Source organism: Vipera berus (assembly GCF_964194415.1).
Source record: "Vipera berus genome assembly, chromosome: Z".
Lineage (NCBI taxonomy): Eukaryota > Metazoa > Chordata > Lepidosauria > Squamata > Viperidae > Vipera > Vipera berus.
Genome location: NC_138205.1, coordinates 90,072,606 through 90,088,247, shown reverse-complemented (window position 1 = coordinate 90,088,247; position 15,642 = coordinate 90,072,606). Strand labels below are relative to the sequence as shown.

Genomic DNA, 15,642 nt, shown 5'->3' with positions numbered 1-15,642 from the left:
AGTGGTGCTTATTAATAAACATGGATAAATTCATTATACATTTGTCAGTGCAAAGGGAAAGTGATTCAGCAAAGGAACAGCAACCAAAGAAATTAAAACTGGTACTTTTTTCCTATAGTTTGTAATATTTTATTAGATTATAGAATAAAATACAAAAATACAAAAGCAAATAGTAGGATACAATAGGGAGGAAAAAGGGGAAAGTGAGGGGGAGAAGGGAAAAAGAACAGACTTCCTCTGTTGCAGTAGAAGAAAGCATTAGTATTGAACCTCAACTTTTTACTTTTCCATAATATTATAAACTAGCCATGTCTATAACAACAAATGAATCTAATCACTAAAATCCAACCCCCCCTTTTTTAGTCATCAAGTTTTTGACACCTTGCTAAGCACTGGTGGTACTCAAATATTGTCATTTCCTAAAAGTGGAACAATCTGTTGAAAAGCCCTGATCTAGAAAAACTTCTGTCCACTAAAAACTAGTGGGCTGATGACTTGTTTATCGCTTTAAACATTTTCACTACCAAACTATGGTTTATAAAGGATAATTTGTAAAAGATAAGCATCACGGAGGGGACACTGTCAGGACCCACCCCAATCCACATCTTAGGAAATAAGGACTCTTGGAGCCGAGTTGTCCAAAAGGAAAAAGTTTACTAGGATAGGGTTGGTTGTGGAGATATGAGACAGGATCTGGTCTTGAGTCACATTCAATTCTATATAAGCATTCCCGGTTCAACCCCCCTCCCCTCAAAACTCCATTTGGTTAGGATCCCATCAATTACTGGTTGTCAGGTTCTTCCGGTGGGAAGAAAGGAACTTTGTGCATTCCTTTGTTGATTGCCTTCTTCCTACAGCCCCAAATAGACAGATCACTTTCCCCCCTTAATTCCCCCAGATCAAAGGTTGTTTGAAAGCAGCTACAGATAGACTGAATAAACAATTCCCCCCCTCCTTCTACAAGTATGGCAAAAACCCGGTAGGCACAATATTTTAACCATATATTTATGAATGTGATATCAATGGATTCTGACAGACACCCCTTTATATGTGTTATGAACAATATGCTTTTCTTCTGTTTTTGTTGACTAATGGATCAGTGTAAAATCAATGCAATCTAATCATTTGAGCAATTCTCTCCATTTCTCTGTCCCTCTTCATTTCCCAGGTTACTCCTAATCCATCCATTACCATATGCCATAAAAAGTAGTCCTACTGTTCTTAAATAGGGTACTGTCACACACCATTGGAATTTCAATAAAATAATTGACTTTGAAAGGTATTCTGAAAATGTATAGAACCAGTGTGGCTGTACCACACATTCTTAGATAAATCCTGGTGGAGATTTTCTATCACATCTCTGTTGCTCATTAGGGAACTCCAAAAATCTAACCTCATAATTATCTGCCTCAGAGGCACTTCCTAGGACTTTTCTTCCTGCTTTAATATTTTAAATTAAACTCATAGTATCACAGTAATTAAAGCAGTTAAAAGCATTAGCTAATGCTAGAACTGCTAGTTATCATTAAGGTTTTTTTATGTCAAGTGTCTGGATGCTCTCATATGGAGAAAATGTTTTGAGTTAAGCAAATCTGGCTTCTCCATTGACTTTGCTTGTCAGAAGGTTGCGAAAGGTGATCACATGATCTTGGAACACAGCAACAGTCTTAAATATGAACCACCTGCCAAGCATCTGAATTTTGATCATATGATCATGGGGAAGCTGCAAAGGTCATAACTGTGAAAAATGGTCATAAGTCATTTTTCTCTGCCATTGTAACTTTGGTCATTAAACGAACTGTTGTAAGTTGAGGACTATCTGTACTTGAAGCAGTTTATTGTGTTTTCATTGTTTTATGATTTTCATTGTTTTTGATATTTTAATTTTTAAAAGTGATCTGAAACTTTAATCATAGTATAGTGCTAAATTGGATTGGATTTTGACACTGTTAAAAAGTTAACATTAAGTCTGTAATATAGTGCAGCTTTTTTCTTAAGATGGTCAGGAAATATAGGGATAGATAAATATAGGAATATATTTGACTTGGGGGAAAATAATGGTGATAAATTATTTTTATTATATACATTTGTTTTATAGTTATTATAATTTTGATGAGCACATAGACATGATTCTGCAGCTTATGGAAAAATATATCCTGGATTCTAACTATCATGAGCAGAGTGTTTCTAGGGCTAGCTTATTCCTCTTTTTTCAGCCTGCAATTTCAGTACTGGCATCCACTCAAAAAGGACAATTGTTAGAATGGTTAGATTAATGACAAAGGGGAAGACACCATACTGGAATTGGGATTCGTCTTTGTATCAGAGGAAGTGCTTTAAGGGGACTCACTAGGTCTTAGTCAAACCACTGGAGTGTTTTATTTCAAATTTCCAATGGCCTGACTACTTTAAAAATACTTTTAAATTATCCTTCAGTAATAAAATCATTTCAGTTCTCATATGTAATACATTTGTGAGTTTTATTTAGTCACTGTTTGTCTTTTGGTGGAGAAAATATATACTGTTTGTGTGTGTGTGTGTGTGTGTGTGTTTATACACGTACAGATAAATACACATTCATACATCTACATGCATAAAATATATGCATGCACATATGTATGTATACATGGGTATATACATATGCATACGAAACATAAAAAGAATGTAAGGCATCCAGCTATCCTCATTTGGTACAGAATCTCTTTCATTGGTAGAACCACAGTAGGCAGTTCCCTCTCCTTCTTGAGTCCAGCATGTGTCCTGAAATGCTGAGAGATGGAGAAGAAAGCACACTTTCTCTCACATTACATTGGATTCTTCCCCAGTCTGGTGTCTGCTCAAATGGGTTGGAACTGAATTCTTTATTAACACTGGAGGATGGCTGATTGAGTAAAACTGAGTATACCTTATTACCTATTACCTATTTTAGTTTAATATTGTTTTTAAATATTTTCTTCAGAATTGTGATGTATCTGGAAAAATTATGTATCTTTGTGATTGCTAACTGTATTGCACACTGTGTAACCATAATAACTGCCGCAATCTGTGTATATTGTTGTAAAATAAACACTAAACTAGAATTCTAATTCCCAAGATCTTTTGAGAAGATGTTTTTCTATGAGATAAGCTTAAAGCAAACTTGGTTTGCTTCAAACCTATCTCATGGTATCAAAGAAGAATGAAACCATATGTTATTATTACTTAAATCAGCTAAGTAACATTCTTATGATTGAAGAATGTGTGGATTGCTCTAATTTGACTTATTTTGCAGTAAGCTATGTAACACTACTAACATGGCTTTTCAGTTAAAAGAGTTTCCCTGTCTGATTTTATTTGAAGTCCATCTTTGATATTGTTGTTTTTTGCCTTTTTTTGTTCTTCCCTGTAGTGTGCTCTTAATTCAGAAGTGGCTTTGCGAGTTGGAGGCAACTTCTTTTATGATCCTCAGCCTGAAGACCTTCCAGCAAACGTTGTACTCATAGCAGGTGGAGTAGGCATTAATCCTTTATTTTCTATTCTGCTCCACATCGCAGACCTTCACAGAACTCAAGAGAAGAAAGGAAATAGTTGCAAAGTGGGAACAGCCAAACTCTTTTATTGTGCAAAAAATGTACATGAACTTCTGTTCAGGGTATGTTTTGTTATATATTTCATTATTTGCTTTAATAGCTACAAGACACACTTAACCTTTTTATATTTGAGAAGTCAGGAGCTGCAGTGGGCAGGAGGTTGATGTAAAGTAGGTGGGGCTGTGTCATAAACATAGGAAGGAAAAGAATTTTCTATTTTGGTAAGCAGGTGGACTTTTTAAAGCTAATTTAGGGCTTAAACACTTACAGGTTTTCAAACTTTGTGCTGCCCCCAAATAAAACTAATAATCATATTAGGCAAGAAGCAACTATAATCATTTATTTTTAATATATTATTAAACTATGTGGTACTTCAGCTGCTTCAGGTAAAATGAAGAGCAAAGCCCAGAATGAGGCTTTTAACTAGGCCTTCGCAAGTTTGATCAGGTTTTTGAAAAATGTAACTTTGCTTCCTCATGAGATCCCGAAATATTTTGAGAACCCTGATTAACGCTCTTTGTTTTAAATATATTTCTTATCTTTACTGCTTCAAAATGATTGTTATGATCAGAGGGAGCATTGGGAATTACAAAATTGGGGGTTCAGACCTACAAGATGTCTGGGATATCAAATTGCTCACTCTGTTGTTGCTATTGTATATCAGACTTGTCCAGTTGTTGAAGCAGCTTGGTAAAACTAAGCATTATGCAATAGTAGGTAAGGGGAGAGATGACAAGACTGAACATCGACATCTTAGGCATCAGCGAACTAAAATGGACAGGAATGGGTGAATTTAATTCAGATGACCATCAGGTATACTACTGCGGGCAAGAATCCCTCAGAAGAAATGGAGTAGCCTTCATAGTCAATAAAAGAGTAGGAAAAGCAATACTGGGATACAATCCTCAAAATGACAGAATGATCTCAGTTCGAATCCAAGGCAAACCATTCAATATCACAGTAGTCCAAGTCTATGCCCCAACCACCAGTGCTGAAGAGGATGAAATTGACCGGTTCTATGAAGCCCTACAGCACCTTATAGAACTAACACCAAAAAATGATGTCCTTATCATCATGGGGGATTGGAATGCTAAAGTAGGAAGCCAAAAGATAACTGGAATAACAGGCAAGTTTGGCCTTGGAGTACAAAATGAAGCAGGGCACAGGCTGATAGAATTTTGTCAAGAGAATACGATGGTCATAGCAAACACTCTTTTCCAACAACCCAAGAGACGGCTCTACACATGGACATCTCCAGACGGTCAACACAGAAATCAGATTGACTATATGCTCTGCAGCCAAAGATGGAGAAGCTCTATACAGTCAGTAAAAACAAGACCAGGAGCTGACTGTGGCTCAGACCACGAGCTTCTCCTTGCAAAGTTTAGGCTTAAACTGAAGAAAGTAGGGAAAAGCACTAGGCCACTCAGGTATGAATTAAATCATATCCCTGTTGAATATACAGTAGAGGTGACAAATAGATTTAAGGAATTAGATCTGATAGACAGAGTGCCTGAAGAACTATGGACAGAGGTTCGCGACATTGTACAACAGGTAGCAACCAAAACCATCCCAAAGAAAAAGAAATGCAAGAAAGCAAAATGGCTGTCTGAGGAAGCTTTGCAAATAGCTGAGGAAAGGAGGGAAGCGAAAGGCAAGGGAGAAAAAGAAAGATACGCCCAACTGAATGCAGAATTCCAGAGAATAGCTAGAAGAGATAAGAATGCCTTCTTAAATGAACAGTGCAAAGAAATAGAAGAAAACAATAGAATAGGAAGGACCAGAGATCTTTTCAAGAAAATTGGAGAGATGAAGGGAACGTTTAATGCAAAAATGGGCATGATAAAGGACCAAAATGGCAGGGACCTAACAGAGGCAGAAGAGATTAAGAAGAGGTGGCAAAATTACACAGAACTATACAAGAATGAGCTTAACGTCCCAGATAAACACAATGAGGTGGTCACTGACCTCGAGCCAGACATCCTAGAATGTGAAGTGAAGTGGGCCTTTGAAAAGCTGAGCAACAACAAAGCTAGTGGAGGTGACAGTATTCCAGCTGAGCTATTCAAAATCTTAAAAGACAATGCAGTAAAAGTGCTACACTCAATTTGCCAGCAAATTTGGAAAACCCAACAGTGGCCACAGGATTGGAAAAGATCAGTTTACATTCCAATTCCAAAGAAAGGCAGTGCCAAAGAATGTTCAAACTATCGCACCATTGCACTCATTTCTCATGCTAGCAAAGTCATGCTTAAAATCCTACAAGCTAGACTTCAGCAGTATGTGGATCGAGAACTACCAGAAGTACAGGCAGGATTTCGAAGAGGCAGAGGAACTAGAGATCAAATTGCCAACATACGCTGGATCATGGAGAAAGCTAGAGAGTTCCAGAAAAACATCTACTTCTGCTTCATTGACTACGCTAAAGCCTTTGATTGTGTGGATCATAACAAACTGTGGCAAGTTCTTAAGGAGATGGGAGTACCAGACCATCTTATTTGTCTCTTGAGAAATCTATATGCGGGTCAAGAAGCAACAGTGAGAACTGGACATGGAACCACTGATTGGTTCAAAATTGGGAAAGGAGTCCGGCAAGGCTGTATACTGTCGCCCTGCCTATTTAACTTATATGCAGAGCACATCATGAGAAAGGCAGGGCTAGATGAATCAAAAGTTGGAATTAAGATTGCCGGAAGAAATATCAACAACCTAAGATACGCAGATGATACCACTCTAATGGCAGAAAGTGAAGAAGAACTAAAGAGCCTCTTGTTGCGGGTGAAGAAGGAGAGTGCAAAACTTGGGTTGAAACTTAACATTAAGAAAACCAAGATCATGGCATCTGGCCCTCTCAATTCCTGGCAAATAGATGGGGAAGAAATGGAGGTAGTGACAGATTTTATTTTCCTGGGCTCCAAGATCACTGCAGATGGGGACTGTAGCCAAGAAATTAAAAGACGCTTGCTCCTGGGGAGGAAAGCCATGGCAAATCTAGACAGCACACTAAAAAGCAGAGACATCACCCTGTCAACAAAAGTGCGTATAGTCAAGGCTATGGTCTTCCCAGTTGCAATGTATGGCAGTGAAAGTTGGACCATAAGAAAGGCTGAGCGCCAAAGAATTGAGGCCTTTGAACTATGGTGCTGGAGAAGACTCCTGCGAGTCCCTTGGACTGCAAGGCGATCAAACCGGTCAGTCCTAGAGGAGATCAATCCTGACTGCTCTTTAGAAGGCCAGATCCTGAAGCTAAAACTCAAATACTTTGGCCACCTAATGAGAAGGAAGGACTCATTGGAGAAGAGCCTAATGCTGGGAAAGATTGAAGGCAATAGAAGAAGGGGACGACAGAGAATGAGGTGGCTGGATGGAGTCACTGAAGCAGTAGGCGTGAGCTTAAATGGACTCCAGAAGATGGTAGAGGACAGGAAGGCCTGGAGGAATGTTGTCCATAGGGTCGCGATGGGTCGGACACGACTTCGCAGCTAACAACAACAACAACAACAGGTAAGGGGAAGAATGTCAATAGCATGTGTTGTATTTTCTATTGCTTGACCTAATCTGAGCAGCAGTAGTATAATCTTTTCTTTCCCAAATCATGCTAGCTACATTTGCAGGAGGCCTCTCATGTCCAGCCCAATCAAGATACTATCAGCTGCTGTTCTGACAATCATTTAGTGACCTTTGGAAACAGTATACAGGGATTTGAAAAGACACTTGTTTTCTTCTGAACTTTAAAAGGAGTATATTCCTTCCATGGGTTCTATTTTTACTTTGAATTTCTTTTGCTGAACCCACAGTTGAAAGTATATTTTGTGTAAGAAGGAGAAACCAGCACAGGGTTAGATTAGAAAGTAGGTGACTTATTTGTTGAAAATTTATTTGTATATCTGAGCTCCACTATAAGGAATTGTTGCCTGAATTTGAAGTAATATATTAATGTAAGAAAAGGGGGAATTACTTATACTACCTTTTTCTTAAAATGTGTGTTCAAAGTATAGTATTTTTATACTGTTATTTAAATTTGTAGAATCTGGACCATACAAACAACACTTCTGGTTTGATTTATTTGACTGTGGTATGACTAAATATCTTGCACATTCCAGAAACAGATTCTTGGCTTGACAAATGCATTTCCTGGAAAAATCACATGCAGTTTCCACATTACCAAGCAGAATTCACCAATTTGTGAGACATTTCTGCCTTACATCAAGGGTGTGTATTTTTGTAATGCATTAAAAATGTATGACAAGTTATAGTTTTAATACTCTGAGGACAAAAGTAAATATAGCATGCAGATAGTTCTCACTTAATGATCCTAACTGAGACTAGCAACTTTGCCTCTAGGCCAGGGGTGTCAAACTGCTGGCCCGCAGGCCGGATGCGTCATGCGGAAACCGCACCCACCCCATTGCCCACAATGGCAAAATTGTCCTGATACATTGCGCGACGTCATGTGACATCACGAGTTTGACATGTCTGCTCTAGGCAAAGTGGTCACTAACTAGGAAACCACGTGATTAACTCTCTGAAAATTTCTTCCTCTCTAATATTTCTACTCTGACAAAGGGCAGGTTGTCTAGTCCAACCACTTGTTCAAGCAGAAAACCCCATACCATTTCAGACAAATGACTGTTCAATCTCTTCTGAAAAATCTCCAGTGTTTGAGCAGCCACAACTTCTGGAGGCAAGTTGTTCCACTGATTAATGGCTGTACCTGTCAGGAAATTTCTTCTTAGTTCGAGGTTGCTTCTTTCCTTGATTACTTTCCATCCATTGCTACTTGACCTGCCTTCAGGTGCTTTGGAGAATAGGCAGCCCCTTAGATATTGGAACACTGCTACCATGTCACCCTCTAATCCTTCTTTCATTATACTAGATATACCCAATTCTTGCAACCTTTCTTTTTATGTTTTAGCTTCCTGTCCCCTAATCATCTTTGCTGCTCTTCTCTGAACCTTTTCTAGACTTTCAACATCTTTTTTTATACCGTGATGAACAAAACTGGATACAGTACTCTAAGTGTGGTCTTACCAAAGCATTATGAAGTGGTATTAACATTTCACATGATTTTGATTCTATCCTTTTATTAATGCAGCCTAGGACTGTGTTGGTATTTTTGGCAGCTGCAGCATACTGCTGTCTCATATTTAAGTGATTGTCTACTAGGAGTCCAATATCCCTCTTGTAGTTATTGAGTCAGGTAGCACCTATTCTATACTTGTGAATTTGGTTTTTCTTACCCAAATGTAGAACTATTAAATTTCATTTTGTTAAATAGGGTCCAGTGTGCAAATTTGTCAAGATCATTTGTATCTTGAGCCTATTTTCTGGACTATTCCTGCCATTTTGGTGTTAGCTGCAAATTTGATGAGTTCCCCATCTGTTGCTGGTCTAAATCACTGATCATTTCTATCGGCAGGTTGTTGTTGTTTTTGTGTGAACCTTTCCCACTACTGACATGATTGCATTGCTCTCAATATAGAGAGAGGAAATAGTTTCCTCTTTGAAATCTTTTCCTCTCCAATTTTTCCCCTCTACTAAAGGAAACATAGGCTATAGAAATCATTTGCTTTTTTTGTCTTCCCTCTCAGAGTTGAAGGCGGAAACACAGAAAAAACAGTTCAGACACACCACAACATGTAGGGCACGATAAAGGTCGTAAATGGGCCATAAAGTTAATTTTTGTTAGCACTGTTGTTAACTTTAAACAGTCTGAACAAATGGTTGGAAAGTGAGGACTGTAAAATGTGGAGAGGAGGGAAATCATTATGCAAGCTATGCATGTTTTTTGAAAAATGTGTCCTAGTATGGACAACAGTTCACTCCCAGATGGGCATTGGAGCAAGGATGGCATGTTTAAGAAAGTTAACAGTTTTCAAATGCAGTTAATATATATTTTGCTTGCTGTTGACTCTTACTAAGATACATGGATAGCCTCTACAGATATTTCTTTTAATGATTTATTCAATTTTCTTGATACTAGTTTCATTAAAGAAAATGTTTATTGCAAATGTTTAATTTGATATTATATTATTAATAGCAATTAACATGAAGGACTATAAACACATTCTTATAAATTTTCTGTAGCAGCAGAAAAGGACCCACTAGCATCCTACTTTCTGTTTGTAAATTATTAAATATTAAGCAAGCATTGGAAAGGGATACATCCATGCATTTTGACATGGTTGAAGCACCTTTTGAAATGTTAAAGCATCAGCTTCCTCTGGAATTCTTGTGTGGCTTCTCTAAAGAATCTCCCCAGTTGTTTTAAATGCATGCATATGCACTACTGCTTCATTAGCCATCCTAGCAGAACGGTGATCCATGTAAAGTCATGCCTTCTGGAAGATCTGGCTGCTATAACAATTCAAGAAGAAAATGCTTATACTAGCATGATTTATGAAGCTCCCATTTCAAAAAATTAGTATAGTTCTATTAAATGTCTTCATAAATGTTTTCTTAACTTTGTGTATTCTCTACTAGAAGGAAGATTATCTGGAAGTGACCTAGAAAAATGTATCTCCAAGAATACTTTGTGGTACGTTTGTGGACCACCTCCAATGATAGAATCCATCTCCAAGCTGCTTGAAAACCTTGGGGTGGTTCAGAGCAATATTTTCTTTGAAAAGTGGTGGTAGCACATCCAGCAGCTCTCCAGGCAAAATAAAAATGAAGATATAATATAAGCATGTTTACTGATGAACACTGAAAGTTTACACAAAGTAAACTTTTTTCCATTTGTGGAAATAAAATAATTCATAATGAAATTATGAAATGTATTTTTAACAACCGATTTGGAAAACAAATAGGAAACAATTTAAATTTGTATATGTACTGAATAGTGACAATTTCTAAAAATAAAATATTTTCTTAAATAGTTTATTAACTTTGGTATGTAATATGTAACTATATAATTAAATATTATGTATGCAATATTTCATGGTATAGGGATAAGAGAAGAATGACTTGAAATCTAAGCCATTGTCTCATATGGGAAGGGCAAACTTACCATAAAAGGATGGAATTCATCTATCCATTTCCAGTCCACCTTGTATTTTCTATTGAAGGCTGTTGAAAAGTGAAAGGTGTTGCTTTTGAAATTTCTTGTATTTTCAGGAAAGAGAACTTGCTCAAGCTTATTAGCAAACAAAGTTCTGAATGTACATTTCAGTAATTACATTGGATCTGAAACTAATTGTGCTGGGGTAGAACCACTAAAATCAATGAAATGAGCTGAGCAAATCATGAATAAATGAAGTGCTATTGATTTCCAGTGGTTTACTCAAAACATGATGGAGTCTGGATCCAGTTTATTTCCATAATATTACCTCTTTTATCAGTTCTCAAAGTTATGGAACTTAATTTAAAGTAACATTTAAGTGTGCCCTGTTTCTGATCAAAAGCAGCACACCACACACAGGACTCAGTCTTGGAATTATTTATATTCTACTGCATCAAGCTTAAAATATGCACCTTCATTATAAACTTATGAAAGTCCTGTACTTATCTAAAATAGGTCTAAATAGTTTTATTTGGAAGACAATCCTATTTATTTCAATGGAATTTACTTTGAAATATTAAAACTGAGTTTTTGGCTCTTTTTCCCATATACTGAGTCCATGTAGTTCATCATGAAGGGCTGGTGTCTAAGGGTCTGCAGCGTTACTACTGTGTTAGCAGCAATTAGGAACAAATTATGTAAGAAATTTTGAGTTTACCATAAGGTACTAAATAAACTAATACTGTGGTTTGGTGGTATAAAGTTTAAAAAAACTTAATTATGCTATATATTCCCTTAGTCTGGAATGCTATGTATAGTATTGTCTGTACTATAGGAATTGCAAGGAATTTAAGTGGGCCCAAATACAATAGAACAGGGATCCCCAACCCCTGGTCCGTGGATCAGTACGGGGCCACCACATGCCAGCAACCAGTCCACAGAAAAAAGCAAAGCCCATCTGCAGGATGCAGGCAGCATACAAAACCACACATCCTCCGGTCCACAGCAGATATAACTCATGTAACAGAGATGGGCCACTCCAGGGGCCCCCAGAACTGTCTGTGCAGCTGCATTGTGTAGCTTCCAAACAGTCTTCAGTGGTAGTCCCATGTAGAATGCACTGCAGTAATCCAGATGAGAGATGACTAGAACCTGAGTGATTCATAAAAAAAATATCTTTTTTCTAATTATTCAACAAAAAAATCAAATTCTGGTATTATTTTTGTGACTAATAAATGTATTAAAAAGCATAAGCTTTTTGTGCTTTTTTATAAATGTTAGAAAATAAATTTTGGTTTTCTACTAATGTAAATTAAAATGGCTTTCTTCATATAATACCATTTATTCATTAATTTATTTTTAATGTCTATAGGCAATTCAGAGGATGTTTATTATTCATACCTGGCTTTGCTGGTTGACCTAAGGCCAAGATGGGGACATGGGCCATTCTGGAGATGGGTACTGGATTAAATAAAAGCCCATTTACCACTCCTTTGTATATCCCACCCATTTTAGCAATTTCTATGTTAATGTATATTTTTCTTTTACTGTTTTTTAATTTTTTAAAAAATATTGTTTTACCAAGTTGTAAGCTACCTAGAGTCACATGATGATGAGAGAGGCAGCATTATATTTAATAAATAACTTCATTGTTAATATCAACTATCTAAGCAATTTAAAATTGCCACAACTTTTGTCCTGATATTCATTTACTTATATAAAATCTATAGACTTGGAAACATCTCAAACTCGTTCAGGAGCTCTGGAAGTTTCTATGGCATCTGGACCAAATTGGGGAATCTACATATGTTGCTATATATTGGCATTCAGTTTTAGGCAATCTAATTTTCTCCTGCATTGCCTCAACTTAAAAGAAAGGAAATTAGCACTGTTGGGACATCTTCTGGACATGTTCTGTATAACATTTCACTTCACAATAGAAATGAAACCAAAGCTGAGAGAAAGAGAATGCAACTGCATAAGTATTAGGTCACGTTCTGTAATATCGATCAATAATCTGAACACAGGAAGAATTGTATTGCACCCAATTATTTTGAACTGTGTAGCATCCTAACATCAGAGTGCTTGTCATAAAAGAACCGAGTTATAAAACTATTCATGTAACAAACAACTCTTCACAAGCATTTTAAAACAGTTCCACATTTAAATTTACCAGATAACTGAATGGGCCAAGGAGAAATGAACCTCTGAAAAAGAGGACAAATGGGGGCAGGAGAAGAAGGGCTTATCCTTGGCACCTTCAACAAAAATCACATCAAAACTGCAAAAAAAGTGCTTAGCATTATAGAGGAAATTACTTTTCTGCTATCAGGAAAAAAAATTTCAATTGTGATATTTTTATAACAAAATGTATTTTCACAAACATATGCTAGCAATAATATCAAATTGATGATGCACTTTTAAAATTACACTATAAGAATGATGAATTATGTGATCTGTGGGCTATCATGATCATAGATCATTCAGTAATCATGGATCATAGAGGTTGGATTGAAGGTGATTACTGGAATCTGGAAATAAAATAATGTAAAGCTAGCTGCTGAGTCTGTTGATAGATGAGGGAAAGAAAGAAGCAGACAGTTAACAAGGTCACAATACACTTAAGTATGAATGAGTAAAAACTCCAAAATACTCAAAAAGCTGAATAATATTTTATTTAAGGCTATGCCTGCTAGACATGAGGTTAAAAACCAAGAACATGTCTTCCTTTTGCTAGACATCTGGTAATCCTAACCAGGTTTTTGCCTCAGTTGCTTAACATAGTAAATTTAAAAATTATTCCAGCAGAAATCAAAAATATCATATTTTAATATTTTACCAATCTAAAATTGTTTTGCATGGGTATGCATGTGAGCATTTGCATATATTCATCCACACATATATGCAGGGTATAAGGTGTCATATAACCCAGGAAGAACCAATCTAAAAACTGTCACATGTTGTAGATGTTCATCAGCTGCTCCTTTAGTACAAAATAACCATTACAGCCTATCCCCACAGATTTTTGAAGTTAATCTCCACTTTTTTTTACACATTCTACCCTAGATATATTCCACCAATTGGCTATGTAAAGAATATATTTGGAACACTTTAGTTCTCTCAGTGTTCATATAAGCCCCCTCATCTTGTCACAGCCCTGACGGAGGGAAGGGGACAGAACTATTTGGCTTTCCGCAGAGTAGAGCAGGAGGGGAATTCTTGTCAACTTGCATAAATACAGTAGCGAGGATGCTGTTTCTTTGAAATGCCAATTTTGCTTTCACTGAGCTTGAAGAAATTAATCTCCCTCAAAAGGGAGATTATCTGTGACAGTAACATTGTAAAGCTTAAAGTGGAACTATAAACCAGTCTTCTGTAGCAACTTTTTAATGGAACTATTTCTTTTATAATTTTAAGCAGTTGACAAGTGATTGATTACTTTTTTAGGATATTCCAGTAGCCCATCTCTTAGCAAAGGGGAGGTGCATAGTCCTACCTTTTTGCTAAAAAGTTAACGAAGTCCCTAACTTTAAGGCCTCTTGACTTTTATTACTGACTTTATTTCTTCCCCTCTCCCCTCTGTAATTCTTTATTTCTGCTCACTGAAGACCACAGTAACAAGGATATGTCTCTCTGATCATAGGATGTCACAGGCATCGGGGTACCTACTGTTTTGGAATACATTTTGGTAAGGACTCTTCACCATGAAAATTTTATCTGCTAAGGATAGGAAAGATGCATTGCCTTGAAGTGTTCAATTCTACAATAACAAATACTTCTTTCAATAACACAAGCACTTCAAACAAGGTTAAAATCTGTTTCACCTACAATATTTCCTCTGAAGCAAAAGGACATAGGGCATATCCGTGTAATTGCAAAAATTATATTCTCCAAGTGGTTTATTAATTAATTTGTACTGAGGCTTTAATTCTTGATCATTGGGATTTTCTTAACGCATCTTAATGATTTAAGAGTGTAGCGTTTTCATTTGATGTTGAGGGAAGTCAGCTCCCCAGAAAAGGAAATATTAGAAGGGCAGAAAAATATATTTTCTAAAAAGATATTGAAGAACCAGAAAACCATGCCCAGTTTTCTTAATAGCCCAGGTCTCCTTCCCACCAAGCAGAAAACCAGTTCTATAGACATGCAGATGTAAACCATCAAGAAGGCTGGAGCTAGCTTAGGAAGACAAAGGCCTAAAATCTACATACCCCAGCCCCAGGAAAGCAGGATATGACCTTTGGACATAATAGGATTGACCCACAACCATCAAGAATACCAGAAAGGCACACCCAGACTCAGGTCAGAATATGTGACACAGGAAATAGGAAAGCCTGAAACAGGAAATAACTCCAAACAAGAGTCCAAGGGGTATAAAACCCACTCCCTACATGTGTTCAGTCCTTTTTCTGCTGGAACCATCTTTCTGTCTAGCTTTCCTCTGCAATAAACTGTAACTTTCTTCCTAAAGCAGTCACTATGTTGTTTATCCCCAGCTTGGATGGAACCATGATGAAGACTTTTCTTCCTACAATGTGAAACTTCCTTAATTGGGTAGATTATTCATGCAGATGGGGACAAGGACTGGTTATATCTCCAAAAGGAAGATCCCATAATGCAAAACTACACAACTGAAAGACACACAATCTTCACCTTACTTGCCAAAGAGAAGCTTGTCAACATGTTATTATTATTCAATTTATATGCCTCCCATCTTGCCTAGAGGAGGCCTACAACCAAGAACAAACCAACATGATAAAACAGTAAAATATTAGGATAAATATTAACATTAAAATTTGATTTAAAACTAACAAACATGGCAAAGAAAGGAGCCAGTTCTTATGGGAGAAGGAAACAATACCTATGGCTTTGAAAGAGACTGCATAATGCCTCTTCCTCACATATTTGATACTTGATAACTACTGGGAAGCCTCCATACTTCACTTTTTAGGGAAGACTCTTGACAACTTGATGGGGAAATCAGCTCTAAAAATGACCTAGAGCTTGTCATATGGATTCCCTTCAGTCACAATTTAGGCTTTAGGTTTGAAACAACATTGGTTATGTTGGTAT

General features: G+C 36.9%; 1 protein-coding gene across 4 annotated transcripts in view; it reads left to right on the top strand.

Annotated features, from left to right (window-relative positions):
* The window catches only part of OXNAD1 (oxidoreductase NAD binding domain containing 1), a 31,771-nt gene extending 19,563 nt beyond the window's left edge, over nt 1-12,208 (top strand). For 3 of the 4 annotated variants that reach the window (XM_081346342.1, XM_081346340.1, XM_081346343.1), the window contains 3 exons: nt 3,389-3,631; nt 7,673-7,781; nt 10,053-12,208. In XM_081346342.1, the coding sequence (XP_081202468.1) occupies nt 3,389-3,631; nt 7,673-7,781; nt 10,053-10,207 (507 nt within the window). In that variant the 3' untranslated portion in view covers nt 10,208-12,208. The remainder of the gene's footprint in view (nt 1-3,388; nt 3,632-7,672; nt 7,782-10,052) is intronic. The other variant, XM_081346341.1, reaches the window with a different exon arrangement.
* Nucleotides 12,209-15,642: the final 3,434 nt, after the last annotated feature.